General features: G+C 32.4%; 1 protein-coding gene across 7 annotated transcripts in view; it reads left to right on the forward strand.

The window, feature by feature from the left end:
• SEMA3A (semaphorin 3A) overlaps nt 1-15,472 on the forward strand; it is a 454,735-nt gene that overhangs the window by 404,871 nt on the left and 34,392 nt on the right. For all 7 annotated transcript variants that reach the window (XM_021063479.2, XM_021063478.2, XM_084977288.1 and 4 more), the window contains 6 exons: nt 1,878-2,020; nt 3,675-3,789; nt 3,883-3,952; nt 6,247-6,391; nt 9,890-10,109; nt 13,809-13,900. In XM_021063479.2, coding sequence (XP_020919138.2) covers nt 1,878-2,020; nt 3,675-3,789; nt 3,883-3,952; nt 6,247-6,391; nt 9,890-10,109; nt 13,809-13,900 — 785 coding nt within the window. The remainder of the gene's footprint in view (nt 1-1,877; nt 2,021-3,674; nt 3,790-3,882; nt 3,953-6,246; nt 6,392-9,889; nt 10,110-13,808; nt 13,901-15,472) is intronic.

A 15,472-nucleotide genomic window follows, 5' to 3' on the forward strand; every position in this document is an offset into this window, starting at 1 on the left:
TAATTTGCTTGAGAAGGATAGGGAGTGCAACCCTGTGAAATATGTGTGCAGTCCCATAGCAAATGTTAAAGGAAAGTTACAAGCATAGTACACATGATAAGAAAGATTATCCACAGATGGAAAAAAAAAAAGAAAAAAAAAAAAAGAAAGACTAACATGGATAAAGCTAGTTTCAGGATTCCGATCCCTTTCCTGGTGTCTTAAGTATGGCACTGACCTAGATGTGTATATTTCAGTAATGTAATACACCATGGGAGTAAAAGTAGATTATTATAAGAACTTAAATACTTGCAGTGTCCTAAGTGCTTTCAGTGAGATAAACTCAGCTGCTTAGTAGTACTACATTGTTAAAGCCATGATGTTATTATATAGTGTCAAATAGTTTATATGAGCCCGCAGGCCTATCAAGTCAAGTATTTACAAAAGTATGTTTTGAAGTGGTACTCTAATCACTGCTAATATTCCTTCTGTGTAACCCAGTCAGTCTCATTTTTTTTCCTTTTCTTTTTGCTTTCCTTCTTTCACAGATATTCATTGAATGCCAACTATGGTTTAAGCTCTAGAATCATAGCACTGAACCTAACACACAAGGTCCTTGTTCTCATGGAACTTACATTCATTGGGGCGAAGAAAGAGACAGACAATAAGCAAATGAAGATTAGAGAGACAGAAAAATAGATATATCTTAGCAGGTGTTTCATGTCAGGAAGAAAAATAATGCATGAAAATAAAGAGCAACTAGGAATAAGAATGTTAGCACTTTAAAGTAGTCAGCACAGATTTTCCTAATAAGTATTATTTTGAACAAGGACTTGAATAAGAAAGAATCCAAGCCTTAGAATATATGAGGGCCTGAGAGTACTTGACCTGTTTAAGAACCAGGAAAGGGTATGTCCCTCAAGGAGTAAGTTAGCAAAGGAGGTATAGGTAGAAGAAAAGGCAAGTGAAGTAGCAGGGACCATATAATAAATGGCTTCTGGTCACTGAAAGAATTTTGCATTTTATTGCAAGTGATTTGGAAAGAAAAAGATATGGGAAGGTTAGAGAGGGAGGTGACATATGCAAGGTACACATTGACTGTTAAATGGAGACAGAGAACTCAAGGATAACTTTAGGGTTTGGGGCTTGAATACCTAGTAAATGAAATTAACATTTAATGAGATCAGCTACAACTTGAGAGAATTTTTTTGTTTATTATGGACCTTATCTCTCCCCTACCACCCAGCTTTTGCTGAAAAGTAGAATAGACCAATTGGTAGTTCAATTTAAATGATATTATTCTTGAAAGAAAGCATAACAATGATGGCAGCAGTCAGTAGTATTTGTTAGCACTTACAGTTTGCAAAATGCCTTAATATCCAGTTATGCATTTATACCATATGGTCACACTGAGGATTTCTGCACCTACTCCTAACTTTACAGAAAAAAATAATTTTTTGAGATGTAAGGTGATTTGTAACATACTCTAAAATGCGTAAAGAACAGTTCACATCTACTAAAAAAACAAAAGTGAGTGGTAATGAACCCAACTAGTATCCATAAGGATGCAGGTTCAAATCCCTGGCCTCGCTCAGTGGGTTAAGGATCTGGGTTGCCCATGAGCTGCAGTGTAGATTGCAGACATGACTTGGATCCGTGTTGTTGTGGCTGTGGCTTAAGCCAGCAGCTGCAGCTCCGATTTGACCCCTATCCTGGAAACTTCCATATGCCACAGGTGCAGGCCTAAAAAGAAAAAAAAAAAAAAAAGCAACTGAAGTAAGAAAAGATGAATTCTTGAAATATGTCAAATAAGTGTTGAGAAAATTGAAAATGGACTATAATGAATGGTTGTATTTACCCACTGTGAATTAATATATGTGCTATAATTTGTCTCTCAGATCCAAGGTTCATTAGTGCCCATCTCATCCCAGAGAGTGACAACCCTGAAGATGACAAAGTATATTTTTTCTTCCGTGAAAATGCAATAGATGGAGAACACACTGGAAAAGCCACTCACGCTAGAATAGGTCAGATATGCAAGGTGAGGTAAAGAAAAAAACATGAGGCGGGTATTATTGTCCAGTTGCAGTTCTTTTTTTCTTTTCCACCTATCTATAAATATAGTGAAAAATATCACTAAAAACTTGATCCATCACTACAGGTTTTTAAATGTCCAAATAAGATTGAAAACATTAAAGTTGCTTGTGAATAATATCATAATCAAATATAGAGGTAGATGTTGTGAGGCATTATTTCCCAATTATATTAAATAATATTAGTTTGAAATTCTAGAGGAATAAAGTTTGTTCATATTGCCTGGAAAAATATATATTTTTTTGTATTCTGAGATCTAGAGAGTTTCCTATAATGTGTAAGTTTTGAATGAATATTTTTGTTGGAATAACTAAAGTATGAATATAAAAGCATTACAGTGTGTTTTTATAAATTGATTTTAGCATCATATGTACACATAATATACGCACACACATAATATTGAACTTTATCGGAGGCATTTTATTTACTTGGTGACACAAAATCCTGTATAATATTCATTATAATGTTAGATGTACAGAATAGAAAAATGGTCAGTAGACTTATGGATTAATTAGTCTCAGTGTGAAAATATGATAACACTACTGTTCTTCTACACTGTATAGTGCAGTATATATGCAATATCAATAAAGCCAACTGTTATATGTTAAAGCACCTTTCACCTCAAGACAATCATAAAGCCAAATTATTGTCTTAAAATGAAGTTATTTCTTTTTAAAAAAATTATGAAATTTTTAAAATCCCCATGTTGGGAGAGAGGGTAACCTCTTTCTTGCCCCAATCATGATCTAATTATTTATGTGTAGTATGTTAAATTAATGGAAAATTAAAATTTGTAATGATCTGGAAACATACAAATGATACATGCAATATATGAGAATCTTTTCTCTACAAAATACTGAGCATATTTAAAGGCACTGCTTATCAGGGTTTTAAAAAATCTTTATACAAATAAAATAATATAAACAAAATATGTCAGTGTTACATATTTTTTGTCAGCATTATATTTTTGAAGGAACAATTATTTCCTTCAAAATATGAACATAAATATTATTTTAAAACACTGTAAGTTACCAGTAAATGCATTCCATCATAATGGAGTGTTTTACTATATTAAAGTTTTATTTTCAATTAGGAGATAGCTTTTCAAAATGTTTATTCTAGAGTAAGTTTTCCTGATTAAGGTTTATGTAAGTATTCTGTCAGCATGCTATTTGCAAAGTCAGAATCATTTCAACTGTTTCAGAGTATAAAAATATTTGATGCTAGCATTTTTCTGTCTTATATTTTCAGTATGGGTTAAAAGACATGCAGTTATTCTTCCATTCAATAAATACTCATTAAGTACCTACCATGTACCAATGTGCTCTCCTTTGTGAAGCAGCCTACTTAAGTGGGTAAGATCTTAAGAAATAATGTATGTGAGAGAGAGACTTAGCAAACTAAAACAAACAGGAGTAATATTATTCATTGCAAAGTACTAATAATATAAGAAAGCATAGGTACTTGTATCTAGTCATTTTTCCATTTGAAAAATGAGAAATGCTATTTGGTGTCTGTCCCAAGGTACTAGAAGATAAGATAAATGTTTGAAATTTTCATTGGCATGCACTATTTCTAAAACCAGTGTTCTCTCCTTTCAGAATGACTTCGGGGGCCACAGAAGTCTGGTGAATAAATGGACAACATTCCTCAAAGCTCGTCTTATTTGCTCAGTGCCAGGTCCAAATGGTATTGACACACATTTTGATGAATTGCGTAAGTAGCTGATGATATTGTACAGATAGCATTTGTTCAGACTTTGCCATACCTTTCAACAATGCAACTTTCCCCAATTTTGTTTTCAAACAGAGGATGTATTTCTAATGAATTCTAAAGATCCTAAAAATCCAGTTGTATATGGAGTGTTTACAACTTCCAGGTAAACAATGTTTTACTCTCTTATTATCAAAGAATTCATGTCCTTTAGATGCTTTCCAAGCATCTGTAATTTGTGAAAATATGTTTTTGAAGAAACAGTGCTGTCTTAACCTTTAAATTGCTGTTCATTCTTAGTGGCTAAAATACATTATGACCTAAATCATTCTTTTAAAATAAATTTCAGCAAAGAATACCAATATTAAAACTTTAATGATGAACAATATATGTCATGTTCTATGTATTTGACTTTTAAAATTTAAGTGAAATATAGATTATTATAAAAAATTTAATATCTGAGTTTTGTTGAAAGTTTGTAGTGGTATAAGCTAGATGAAAAATCCTTTTCCCTCTCCTTACGTTTATCTTCTCTTCTTTGTCCCTACCCCCTCTTCGTCCCTCACTCTCTCCCCCTTCCTTCTTCTCCTCCCTCTCCCCCTCTCCTTCCCTTCCTCATCTCCTCATTCCCCATCTTCCCCAAGGTTCTTGCTGTCAATCAAGCACTATCTCCTATTACATTCAGTATAAAATTTACCTTCCCTGGAGTTGCTAAAAGAAACATCTATTTACATGCATATAAATAGGGATATGCATTTGGATATGGAGGAAATGTTTAAAAAATAAATAATTTAAAATCAAAAGTCAGGGAAATTCTGCAAGAACTGTGATAGCACAAAGAGAAAGATTAACTGCATTGCCCAAGACTGATTTATCCTGTAAATATTAAAGCCATTACCAATTGATTGGACATTTTTACCTATTTTTTTAAATACCATGTAAAAATTAATAAACCTATATTACTAAAACCATATGCAATTCCCCATACCTGTATGTCTTCCTTTTGGTATAAAAATAGACAACTAAAATAAAGAATGTGAGACACTCAAACAAATAGGAATCCATTTATTTTGCTTTCTCATTACTTAGTACAGCAATTCTTAATCTTGAGCACACATCAGAATCACTGAGAGTATGTTATAATACAGATGCACCCCCCCACCCCAGAGTCTCTGATTCAGGAGAAATGAGATGGGGCCTAAGAATGCATTTCTAACAAATTTCCAGGGGATGCCCACACTGTTAGTCTATGAACCGCACTTTGAGACTCACTGATTTAATGGGAAAAATAATTTCACCTCTTTGCTTCAGTGAGATCAGTGACAGTATGTGAGTTAGTCTTTCAGTGATGATGGGCTTCATCAATAAACAAGCAGTGCATAACAATGGGGAGGGGACACTAAACAGTAAAAACCATGATGTATCACATGTGTATTAATTTGCTATTTATTTATTATGAAAATATTGTTGTTAAATTCCTTAAGTATTTATTTACTATGTGTCAAGTAGCATGTGATATGTAACTGATGTTACAGAGAGGAAACCAGGCATAGTCTATTTCCTCAGGAAGCTTGCACTCTCCCAGATATTGCCTAAATGAAGTAACTTTCAAAAGTAAACTCTTATAAACATATGTTATTCATTTGGTCTAATTTATGTATAATTTTCTATAGGGAGAGGTTGATTTTAAGATAAGCATTACACATTTAAATGTGTACAATTCTTTTATATCTTTATATAAATACATCCCTTGAGCTGTATTTATATAAGCAAAATAAAATGGAAATAGTGGCAACTCATGGAAAAATTTCAGTTAGCTTAAATTACCCTGATTTTTTTGTCCAACAAAATGATGGGAGTAATTGCTGTAATACTCTATTTTTGCTAGGGTGTAATAGCTACTAACTTCAAATTATTTTCTGTATTGGAGAGAGATGATTTAAATTTTTTTCACACAAATCAAATTCTGTTATTTAATTAAATGCTTTTGTTGGTTTGGGAATTAAAAATTGTAACACATTTACTGTTTTCTGCAATTTCAGATTATGAGTTCTTACACATTTCCTGTTTTTAGTAATGATGCTTGAGGCATAATGTAATACCATAATTGTATTTGCTATCATAATTAATCATTACTTTTTAGATCTTGTATATATGTTTTTCCTCTCAACATTTATGATATGTATATATTTATACCATATATTGTCTATTTATATTAATATATTTTATATGAGTACTAAAAATGATTTCATCCATACCTTCTAATTTTGAGCAATCATAATTTGTTCTCTTAGTTTATTATTTCAATATGTATACATGCGACTTGAAAAATGTCAAACACTATTTGAGAATATATGTCCAAATATTGAGAATTGCTTTCTGAGATTTAAGAACTCAATATAAATAGCTGTCTCGTGATTTTATAAAGGTGAAAGTCTACTTTTGTTCTTTCTTTTTTAGTAACATCTTCAAGGGGTCAGCTGTGTGCATGTACAGCATGAGTGACGTGAGGAGGGTGTTCCTGGGTCCCTATGCTCACAGAGATGGTCCTAACTACCAGTGGGTGCCTTATCAAGGAAGAGTGCCCTACCCACGACCAGGAACTGTAAGTGGCCTAGGTGTTTAAAATAGGGTTAATAAATGTCTGATAAAGGTTTTTAAGAAAGCAGCTACACTCATATTAAATACAGATAATGTAAAAAAGAGATTCTAAGACTATCAATGGAAAGAAAGGCAAGAATTTTCTGGGGTTCCATAAAATCGAACACTCAAGAACATGTTTTTTACAGCCATCAATGTTGTTCAGTCCTTACCAGTTAATAACAATAATTTTTGAGAAATAGAAACTGAACAGTTTTAGCTTCTTTTCTGAAAGGGACATAGTGAAAATGGCTTTCATGGAGAGTTGAAACAAGGTGGGTATACCTAGACTTGTTCTCTCTGACTGTGGCAAAGGCCCAAGAATTGCACATTAAATAGGAGGAAAAATTAAATCAATGTTATCTTCCTATGGGAATGGGACAACACATCCCTCAAATAACCTAGACTTGTTCTCTCTGACTGTGGCAAAGACCCAAGAATTGCACATTAAATCGGAGGAAAAAATTAAATCAATGTTATCTTACTATGGGAATGGGATGATCCCTCAAATAGGTAAAGAAGATATACAAAAAATAAGCAAATATAAATAATCGTAGAGCAGAGCCTAGATATTTTAACAGGTGCTGTCTACTCTTACTGCCCTCTCTCTTTCCCTCCAACAGTCCCGGGCCCAAGTTTAAAAAAAAAGTGGACAGAGCTCAAAATAAAACCAGCCTTAAATCTGCGATTTAAAGTCGGGAGATTCCAGATATAAGTGATGTCATATAGTACTTGTCTTTGTCTTTCTGCCTTACCTCGCTCAGTATGAGAGTATCTAGTTCCATCCATGTTGCTGCAAATGGCATTATTTTATTCTTTTTTATGGCTGAGTATACATATTGTGTATACATATTGGGGAAATAAAAAATAATAATGCACTCAAAAAAATAAAAATAATAAAATAAAAGGAAGAACTTTAAAAAAATAAAGTCAGGAGAAAAAAAGAAAAGGCTGATATGGTAGAAAGTGAGTGAAGTCATCAATATGATACCAGAGGTTACAGACTAGAACCATTCATGCAACATTTTCTAACCCTAAGAATCTTTAAAGAAATAATTTCATATGATGAAAAAATTTGTTCTTTAAGTTTAGCCATCACTTTAATTTTACATTAGTTTTAAATTCAAGTAAATGATGTTTTTATGTGATTTTATTAGGCATAGTATGTTTCTAATCTTCTTGTTTATTTTCTGTATTGCTAAACATAAATATGAGCACTTCATAAATTAATTCTAGTTGATGGATCTTTTAAATAAAAAACCTAAATAGACTGTCATAAGAATCAATGAACAAGATGGAATATCCATTGCTTATAAGAAGCCAAATGGGTTTCATAAAAACATACTTGGTATTTACTACATTTCTTAATGGTAAACTGTTTTTACTTTGTTGGTGGACAGTTTTAGGTCTGTATGTCTGTTTGTATCTCTATGACTACCTAATACAAATGTCTTTTAGATATAAACTGACTGTAGGGAATTCACTTCGTGGCTGAGCTGTTAACAAACCTGACTATTATCCATGAGGATGAGGGTTCAATCCCTGACCTCACTCTGTGGGTTAAGGATCCAGCATTGCTGTGAGCTGTGGTGTAGGTTACAGACATGGCTCGGATCTGGCATTGCTATGGCTGGGGCGTAGGCTGGCAGCTGTAGCTCCAGTTCAACCCTTTGCCTGGGAACTTCATGCCGCAGGTCATGCCCTAAAAAGCAAAAAATAAATAAATAAACTGTCTCTAGGCTCACTTCAACAAATTTAGTGGAATTCCCTCAATGTGCTAGATAATTTGCTACTATTTGGAGCTACGGAGTTTTGAACAACATTGAAGATGTGTACAATGTATTTGTAATTTATAATAGCAATTAAAAATTCATTGGGTGCATAAGGTCCTATTTTAACAGATTTATACATATCTAATGTATATTATATGGGTTATATGTGTGTGTGTGTATATATATAATATTTGGTAGCCCAATTATTGTTCCCACTTCGCAGATAAGGCAAATCCCAGCCAGGATTCAGTCTGGGCAGTTCGGTTCTAGAGCCTGAATTTTCACCCAGTGTTCATAGAGGATTGTTATAAGATGGGAAATTAAGTCAGCAGTATGCACCAAGTGCTAGAGGCAGAAGGCAGAAAAAATTTCCTAAGCTAGGAATTAGGGAAGGACTGCCAAGAAGAGATAACACCTAACTGCATCAATAAAATTCACTCGGATGAATTTATTAATCCCTAAAGGGGCAGCTGAGACTATGTCATTCTGTCAACACTACTTGAGAAAAACAAAGTGACCTTCAGTGTGTCAGTAGAATGGCATTTTCTTTCTTTTTAAAGAAAAACCTACAGCTTAAATAGTACGAAATACAAGAATAAAAGTAAGACAAGAAAATTTGACAAATTATAAGATAAAAATTTAAAACAAATCTCTTTAATTTTCAAGCATACGTTTCTAAATTTTTGGAAGTTATATTTAAATATTGATAGAAGAGCAAAAAATTTAATGTCATGAAATGTTTTTTATTGTTTCTCCTAGGAGTTTATATAGACATTTGATAGTCTGTAACATTAAATAAGTAATATAATTTACTTAAAAATTAATTTCCTAAACCCCTTGACTACTATATTAGTATATCATTGTGTGTATATCTATATACTACATGCAAAATTATACATATATATTCATAAATAGACACCCTTCCCATTTCAGAACAGCTTTATTTTTTCATTTCTCATGAATTATTAATAACCTAAATCAAGGTAATGGCAAAGACAATTGATTTCCCCTTCTAAGCCTCTTGTAAGATCAAGAACCACTCAATTACATTTCAGCTCTCAAGCTCACATTGAATGGCAGAAATTACTTAAGTGTAAGACAAAAAGCAAGAGACTGGAGATACTGGCCTTTGAATACTTGTACCACATAATTAAATGCAATGAAAAGTGTGAAATCTGACTTTTCTTGCTTTTGTTTTATCGCTTTAAGTGGAACACTTAAATCCAATGTGTGACACTGCAGCCTGTTTGGCTCTCTGTGGCCATCATCTGTTCAGCTTGGTCCATTCTGATTGGTCACTTTCTGTTATATCTTGAGTTATATCTCTCCTTATACCTAAAATTATTATAATTACTGAAGACATAGTACTTTTAGTATTTTGGGGGTATTTTTTCAGGGTTATATTAGAAATAAAGCAATAAAGGATGGTTTATTTTGTCTTTAATTTGAAAGGAGCATTTGTATTCTAACATTATGCCATAGGAAAAAATGACATTTTTCTGAGAAGATTATACTTTACTATACGTTGTGTCTATTTAAGTAATGTTATTTTATTTTGTAGCTTAACAGTTATTTAATTAAAAAAATAATTAAAGGTTTTGATTCCTAAAGATTGAGGCCATATATTATGTAAATTATACTATTATTCATTATATTTTAATCAAAAGATATTCTTTTCTTTATCTTAATAGTGTCCCAGTAAAACATTTGGTGGATTTGACTCTACAAAAGACCTTCCTGATGATGTTATAACATTTGCAAGAAGTCATCCAGCCATGTACAATCCAGTGTTTCCTATTAATAACCGGCCAATAATGATCAAGACTGATGTAAATTATCAGTTTACACAAATTGTAGTAGATCGAGTGGATGCAGAAGATGGCCAGTATGATGTCATGTTTATTGGAACAGGTAAATGTTTTGAAGCTCTAAGTGTTCTTCCAGAACATTGTATTTAACTAAGAACTAGAGGAAGTTTTCATTGTCACTCAGAAGGTATAGATAATCTCTAATAAATGAGTAAACAATGTTAATATTCTCCCATTCCAATGTATTGTCATCTCAGGCAAGTCGAAACATATTAATTTAAATTAAATCTCCTTTTCAATCAAAAGTTGATAAATATAATCAGGGAAAGCTAATGATTAGGTGAATAATCAATGTCTATAATTGAATCATAGCTCTTCTCTGGCTGGTAGCTTTTAAAGACAAAGACGTACTGCTCAAACTATGCCTAAATTCCCAAGATATTCAATAAAGATTCTAGAATATATTGAAGCAAAATTATCTGAACCTTAAAATTATCTTAGGGTGCAAATCTTCTAGAAAATAAGTTTTGGCAACAAAATTTATTTAGTGTTTTTACCATACAATGAGAAACTAAACAAAGGAAAACAAAACTTCATCAGAAAAGCAGTAGTGTAGACCTAAGGAGTTGCCAGATATGTTTAGTATCCATTATGCAGTAATTTAACAACATATTTTTATCAATTCCATGATTAGAAACAAACATTTTGTAGGTATATTTTTAGAATGATTCCATTGCTATTATGACATATTATTTTATTTCCCCCCTACTCTTTTTAATAATACTATTTTGAAAGCACCAGTTACAAATCTTAAACTTGCTACTTAGGGTCAGATTCCAAGGTAATAAATTCCTAGTCTCCATTAACGTTGTTAACTGACATAAATCAATGGGAAACAGTGTGAGTGCTCCTCTGAAACCTTGTATAATAACATTTATTTTCCCTTGGTGAGAACCAGAGAAAAGAATTGCATTAGCTACAGGGGAATGGCAACTGTGCAGTAAGTGCTTTAAAGACTTAAAGTTTTATAACAAAATTGTGAAATACTTATGTTATCAGGTGTAACAGTGTCAGGTTCTAAGCAATACATTACAGTCTGCTTTTATGAGTAAGAAAAGTTCACTATCAAATAAAAGAATCCCAGTGAGACTCAGAGTTCAGTAAAAGTCAATGAATTGCAAGTATCAACTTCTGGCTATAAATAACTTGAGAAATCATAAGATGATAGGATTTCTCTTCCATAAATATTAGTTTATCATTTAATGTCAAATTATAACTAGGTCCCTCTACAGAGTAATTAAGCTCTTAAAAAAAAAAAAAAAAAAAAAAAAACCATGGCCTAAACATGTTGAGAAATCCCCCACTGAGTGACAGTGCAACAAAAATTTGCTTCTGGCTATTTGACCAAAGAAATCCAATCATGAGTTTTCAATTCCTCCTGAACACAAGCTGTCTTTAAAGGAACCAGTTTCATTAGCATGTTGAATGTTTGATGATGGGAATGGCTATTGGTCAGCACAAAGCAGGATCATCTGTCAGCAGAGTAAATTGATTACCGTAATTTTATCTTTTAACTAAGTTGCACATCATAGTATATTGATCCTAGTTAGGTAATCTGATTCAATTTGTGTGAAATTGTTTGAAATACTACTCAGTAAAACTTGATCTGGAACACAGATAAAGTTATGTTTGGATACTGGAGACTGATCAGAGGCACTGAGTGGATTAACCTAATTTACCTTTAATCTTTGGTGTTATGAGTAGTCTAATGTCCTGTAAACATAGAAGGATACTCTTAAAAGAGGGCTTTTTTTTTTTTTTTTTTTTAACTTTACAAGAGATACATTAGCAACCTTTCTTGATCTCACATAGCACATCACATCATATTGATCCCCTAAAGTGGTCATCTATGGTATGAATTATTTTTCTGGTATAATTTATTCTTTACCTGAAAGGTTTTCTTCTCAAATAATTAGTCTGTTACATTTGATTAAAATGAGCCAATTGAAGCTAAAAATAATTGCTCAACCAGTGCAAACTGGAATGTTGAAGAGTCAAACTTTTAAACTTAATAAATTGCTATTTATTATATCAAGAATAGGGGAGTTCCCGTTGTGGCGCACTGGATAACGAATCCGACTAGGAACCATGAGGTTGCGGGTTCGATCTCTGACCTTGCTCAGTGGGTTAACAATCCGGCGTTGCTGCGAGCTGTGGTGTAGGTTGGTGGCTACAGCTCCTATTAGACCCCTAGCCTGGGAACCTCCATATGCCGCGGCAGCGGCCCAAGAAATGGCAAAAAAAAAAAAAAAAAAAAAAACATATCTGTAAATATGGGAAAATTAATATTTTCTTAACCCAACTTAAAGTGGAAGCTCTTATCATTAATGCCATTTGTCTCTTTTAACAATGAAAATTGGGAAAAACAATGATTGAAATTTCTGTAAAATATATTCATTTTAACAGTTTTTAATATTCTTTTTAATTTTAAATTCCTTTAGTATTCAAAAATTGATTAACCAATAGATTATATTAATTAAAACAATTTGTTAACCAAAATTGATTAGCAAGCTTTTGAAAAGCCACCATAATAAGTAATCCAAGGTGTTTATTATGAGAAATGAGGTTATTGTCATTTATCACCTAATGGTCATTGAGCTGTCTTAAGGGCCTCTAAGTACTAAAGGCCTCTAGGTGAGAAGATGAGCAGCCAGGCCCTGATATTCTACTTTTGTTGCTCAACAACATTCCTTGCATTTTGCTTGTAGATTAAGTATTCATAGTAGTTCCTGGCTTCAGAACAAAAGTAGGAAAACCTGTCATACCAATCCAGTATTTTTTTTAAATATTTTTTATCGAATGACATATTCTTTAAATTCTCCACTGCTTTACAGTTTTCAAAAGTTTCACAGATGATTTCATATGATCTCATAATAACTCCTTTTTTCCCCTGCTCCTTCCCTTCCTTCTCCCCACTGGTGACCACTAGTTTGTTCTCTATGAGTCTTTTCCTTTTTTTTGATTTGTTTTATTCACTAGTTTGTTATATTTCTTAGATTCCACATATGAGATATCGTACAGTGTTTGTCTTTATCTGTGTGGCTTATTTAACTTAGCATAGTCCTTCCAAGTCCATCTCTGTTGCTGTAAATGGCAAAATTTCATTCTTTTTTTAATAGATAAGTATTTGTCCATCTATATATGAATGGCAAAATTCATATACACACCACACCTTCTTTATCAATTCATATATAGATGGACAAATAGGTAGTTCCATACCTTAGCAATTGTAAATAATGCTACTATGAACTTTGGAATGCATGTATCTTTTCCAATTAGTACATTTTTTGCTTTTTGTTTTCTGGGCATATACACCCAGGGTAGAATTGCTAGATTATATGGTATTTCTATTTTTAATTTTCTGAGACATCTACATATGTCAAACTATTACTATTTTTAGTTTTTTTTTTTCTGAGACACTTGATAATTGACATTAAAGATAAAAATAACCCAACCTAGTGATTATTATATATATTTATTTTTAATTACTCAGGTTTAGGGTAAAATTATCTTCAAAACTTGGTATGTTTCTAAAAATTCACTTACTTGTATTCCATGATTATATTTATAGTTTATCTAGTTTCATAAAATGCATAAGAATATATATACTATTAATGCTGTAACAAAAAATAAATTGAAAAGACATCAAAATGTTCTTTCTTATTAGATACTGATTTCATTCATTAACATTAAAGTCTATTCAGATCTATTTAAATTGTGGTTTCTCCACTCTCTTTCAAAGATGTTGGGACCGTTCTTAAAGTAGTTTCAATTCCTAAGGAGACTTGGCATGATTTAGAAGAAGTTCTGCTGGAAGAAATGACAGTTTTTCGGGTGAGTGCTGCTTAATTTCAAGTATCAACAAGTTCACTTGTGTGTCTTTTCCCGAGGACAGCTGCACACTGAACTTGGTATGAATAAGTAGTCTAGCATAGCCTTCTAATTAGCTTGTCAATTAGAAAGCCAGACACTAGTCAAAATAAACATTGAAACTTTCAATGCTAGTTAAATCTAAAAATGTAAAGAAATATATTCTTGGCTCATATTTTGTTTTCTCAATGATAAATTATATGATTTACATTTTATATTATTTATGTAAGTTATCTCAGTGAACATACTCCATGTGCCTCCCACTGCACCCCCCCCAATCCCCTATTTCACACTTTATGGTATAACTGGGATGATGGTAAACTCTCTGAATGTATTAAAGGAAATGTATTCAGAATGACAAAGAAATGAAGACATTTCAACCATTTTTAGCTTACTTGTGAACTGCTTTATCATATTTCCTAAATAAATTATTTATTAGCAAAGAAAGTTTTTGAGGTTTTTATATTACTGGTGGCAAATTTGTTATGAATTCATGGACTGCACAATGAATATTTGTCCCTTTGTTCTAAATCACTGATGGCCCAGATAAGTTTATACACAACTAGGGTTAGAGGCAGCAAGATATAGGTTGAAGTGGGAGAGGAAAACTGAAATACTGTAGCATATACCACAATGTCTGTTGTTCCTTTTAGAAAGCTAGCTAGGAGGAAGAGTTTGAATTGAAGCATACCTTGATTTGAATTATTTATGAAATATAACAGAAAAATAGATGCCTGTCAAAGGTGTCATTTCAGTTTTTGATAAAAGAAGAGGGCAGAAATATGAGACCTTTATAACTGCAAAATAAACTGGAATTAGAAAAATTTTGTATTCAGAAAATGAGAAAATATTCCAACTTGTCTTACAACTTAAAATTATCTCTTCTAGTCTCTAGGTACCTCAGATACTTTATAAAATGAAGTGGCTAGATTAAATCTTTCCATTCATTAAATATTTTAATTGTAGACAGTCTTCTCGGGACTTCTTTTAGTCCCATATTTCTAGACCAGTTTATTAACCCAGTAGGGCTCGTCCTCACTTTTCTGTAATATTTTGAAGAGAAAATAAAGTACAGTGTGGCCCTCCTAATATATATTGACTCAAATTAAATTATGATTAGCTTTGAAACAGATCACTGGACAATCATGACACAGACATCTTACAATCACTAAACAATGTTCTAGTGGGAAGAGCTGAGGTTCTTCAGTCAAAGCTACATGGCAGTTCTGTTTGGAACACACACAATCACTGTGAGCTTCCCCATCAGTAAAACAGGAAAAGTAATACCTCACAGAAGGCTAGAAGAATTAGAGACATTATTAAGTAGAGCTTCCTGAACTGTGTTGGTCAGTGTGTTCAGAATTTTTTTATTAATATAATTTTATTATTTTAGTTTGTCTACACTGACAAGCAGCGTTTTTAGTAGCCTTCCCTTCTAATCCTTTGTTTAAGGCTTAAAATAATGCAGTCATCCTAATTCTACCATGATTTTTAAAATCAAGCAGTTGGACCTTATTTTGTCTGGTATAGAGTGAT

This window comes from Sus scrofa, chromosome 9 (assembly GCF_054392235.1).
Source record: "Sus scrofa isolate SSC_HxYL_T2T_F1_AM1 chromosome 9, Sscrofa_HxYL_maternal_Yorkshire_Landrace_v2.0, whole genome shotgun sequence".
NCBI lineage: Eukaryota > Metazoa > Chordata > Mammalia > Artiodactyla > Suidae > Sus > Sus scrofa.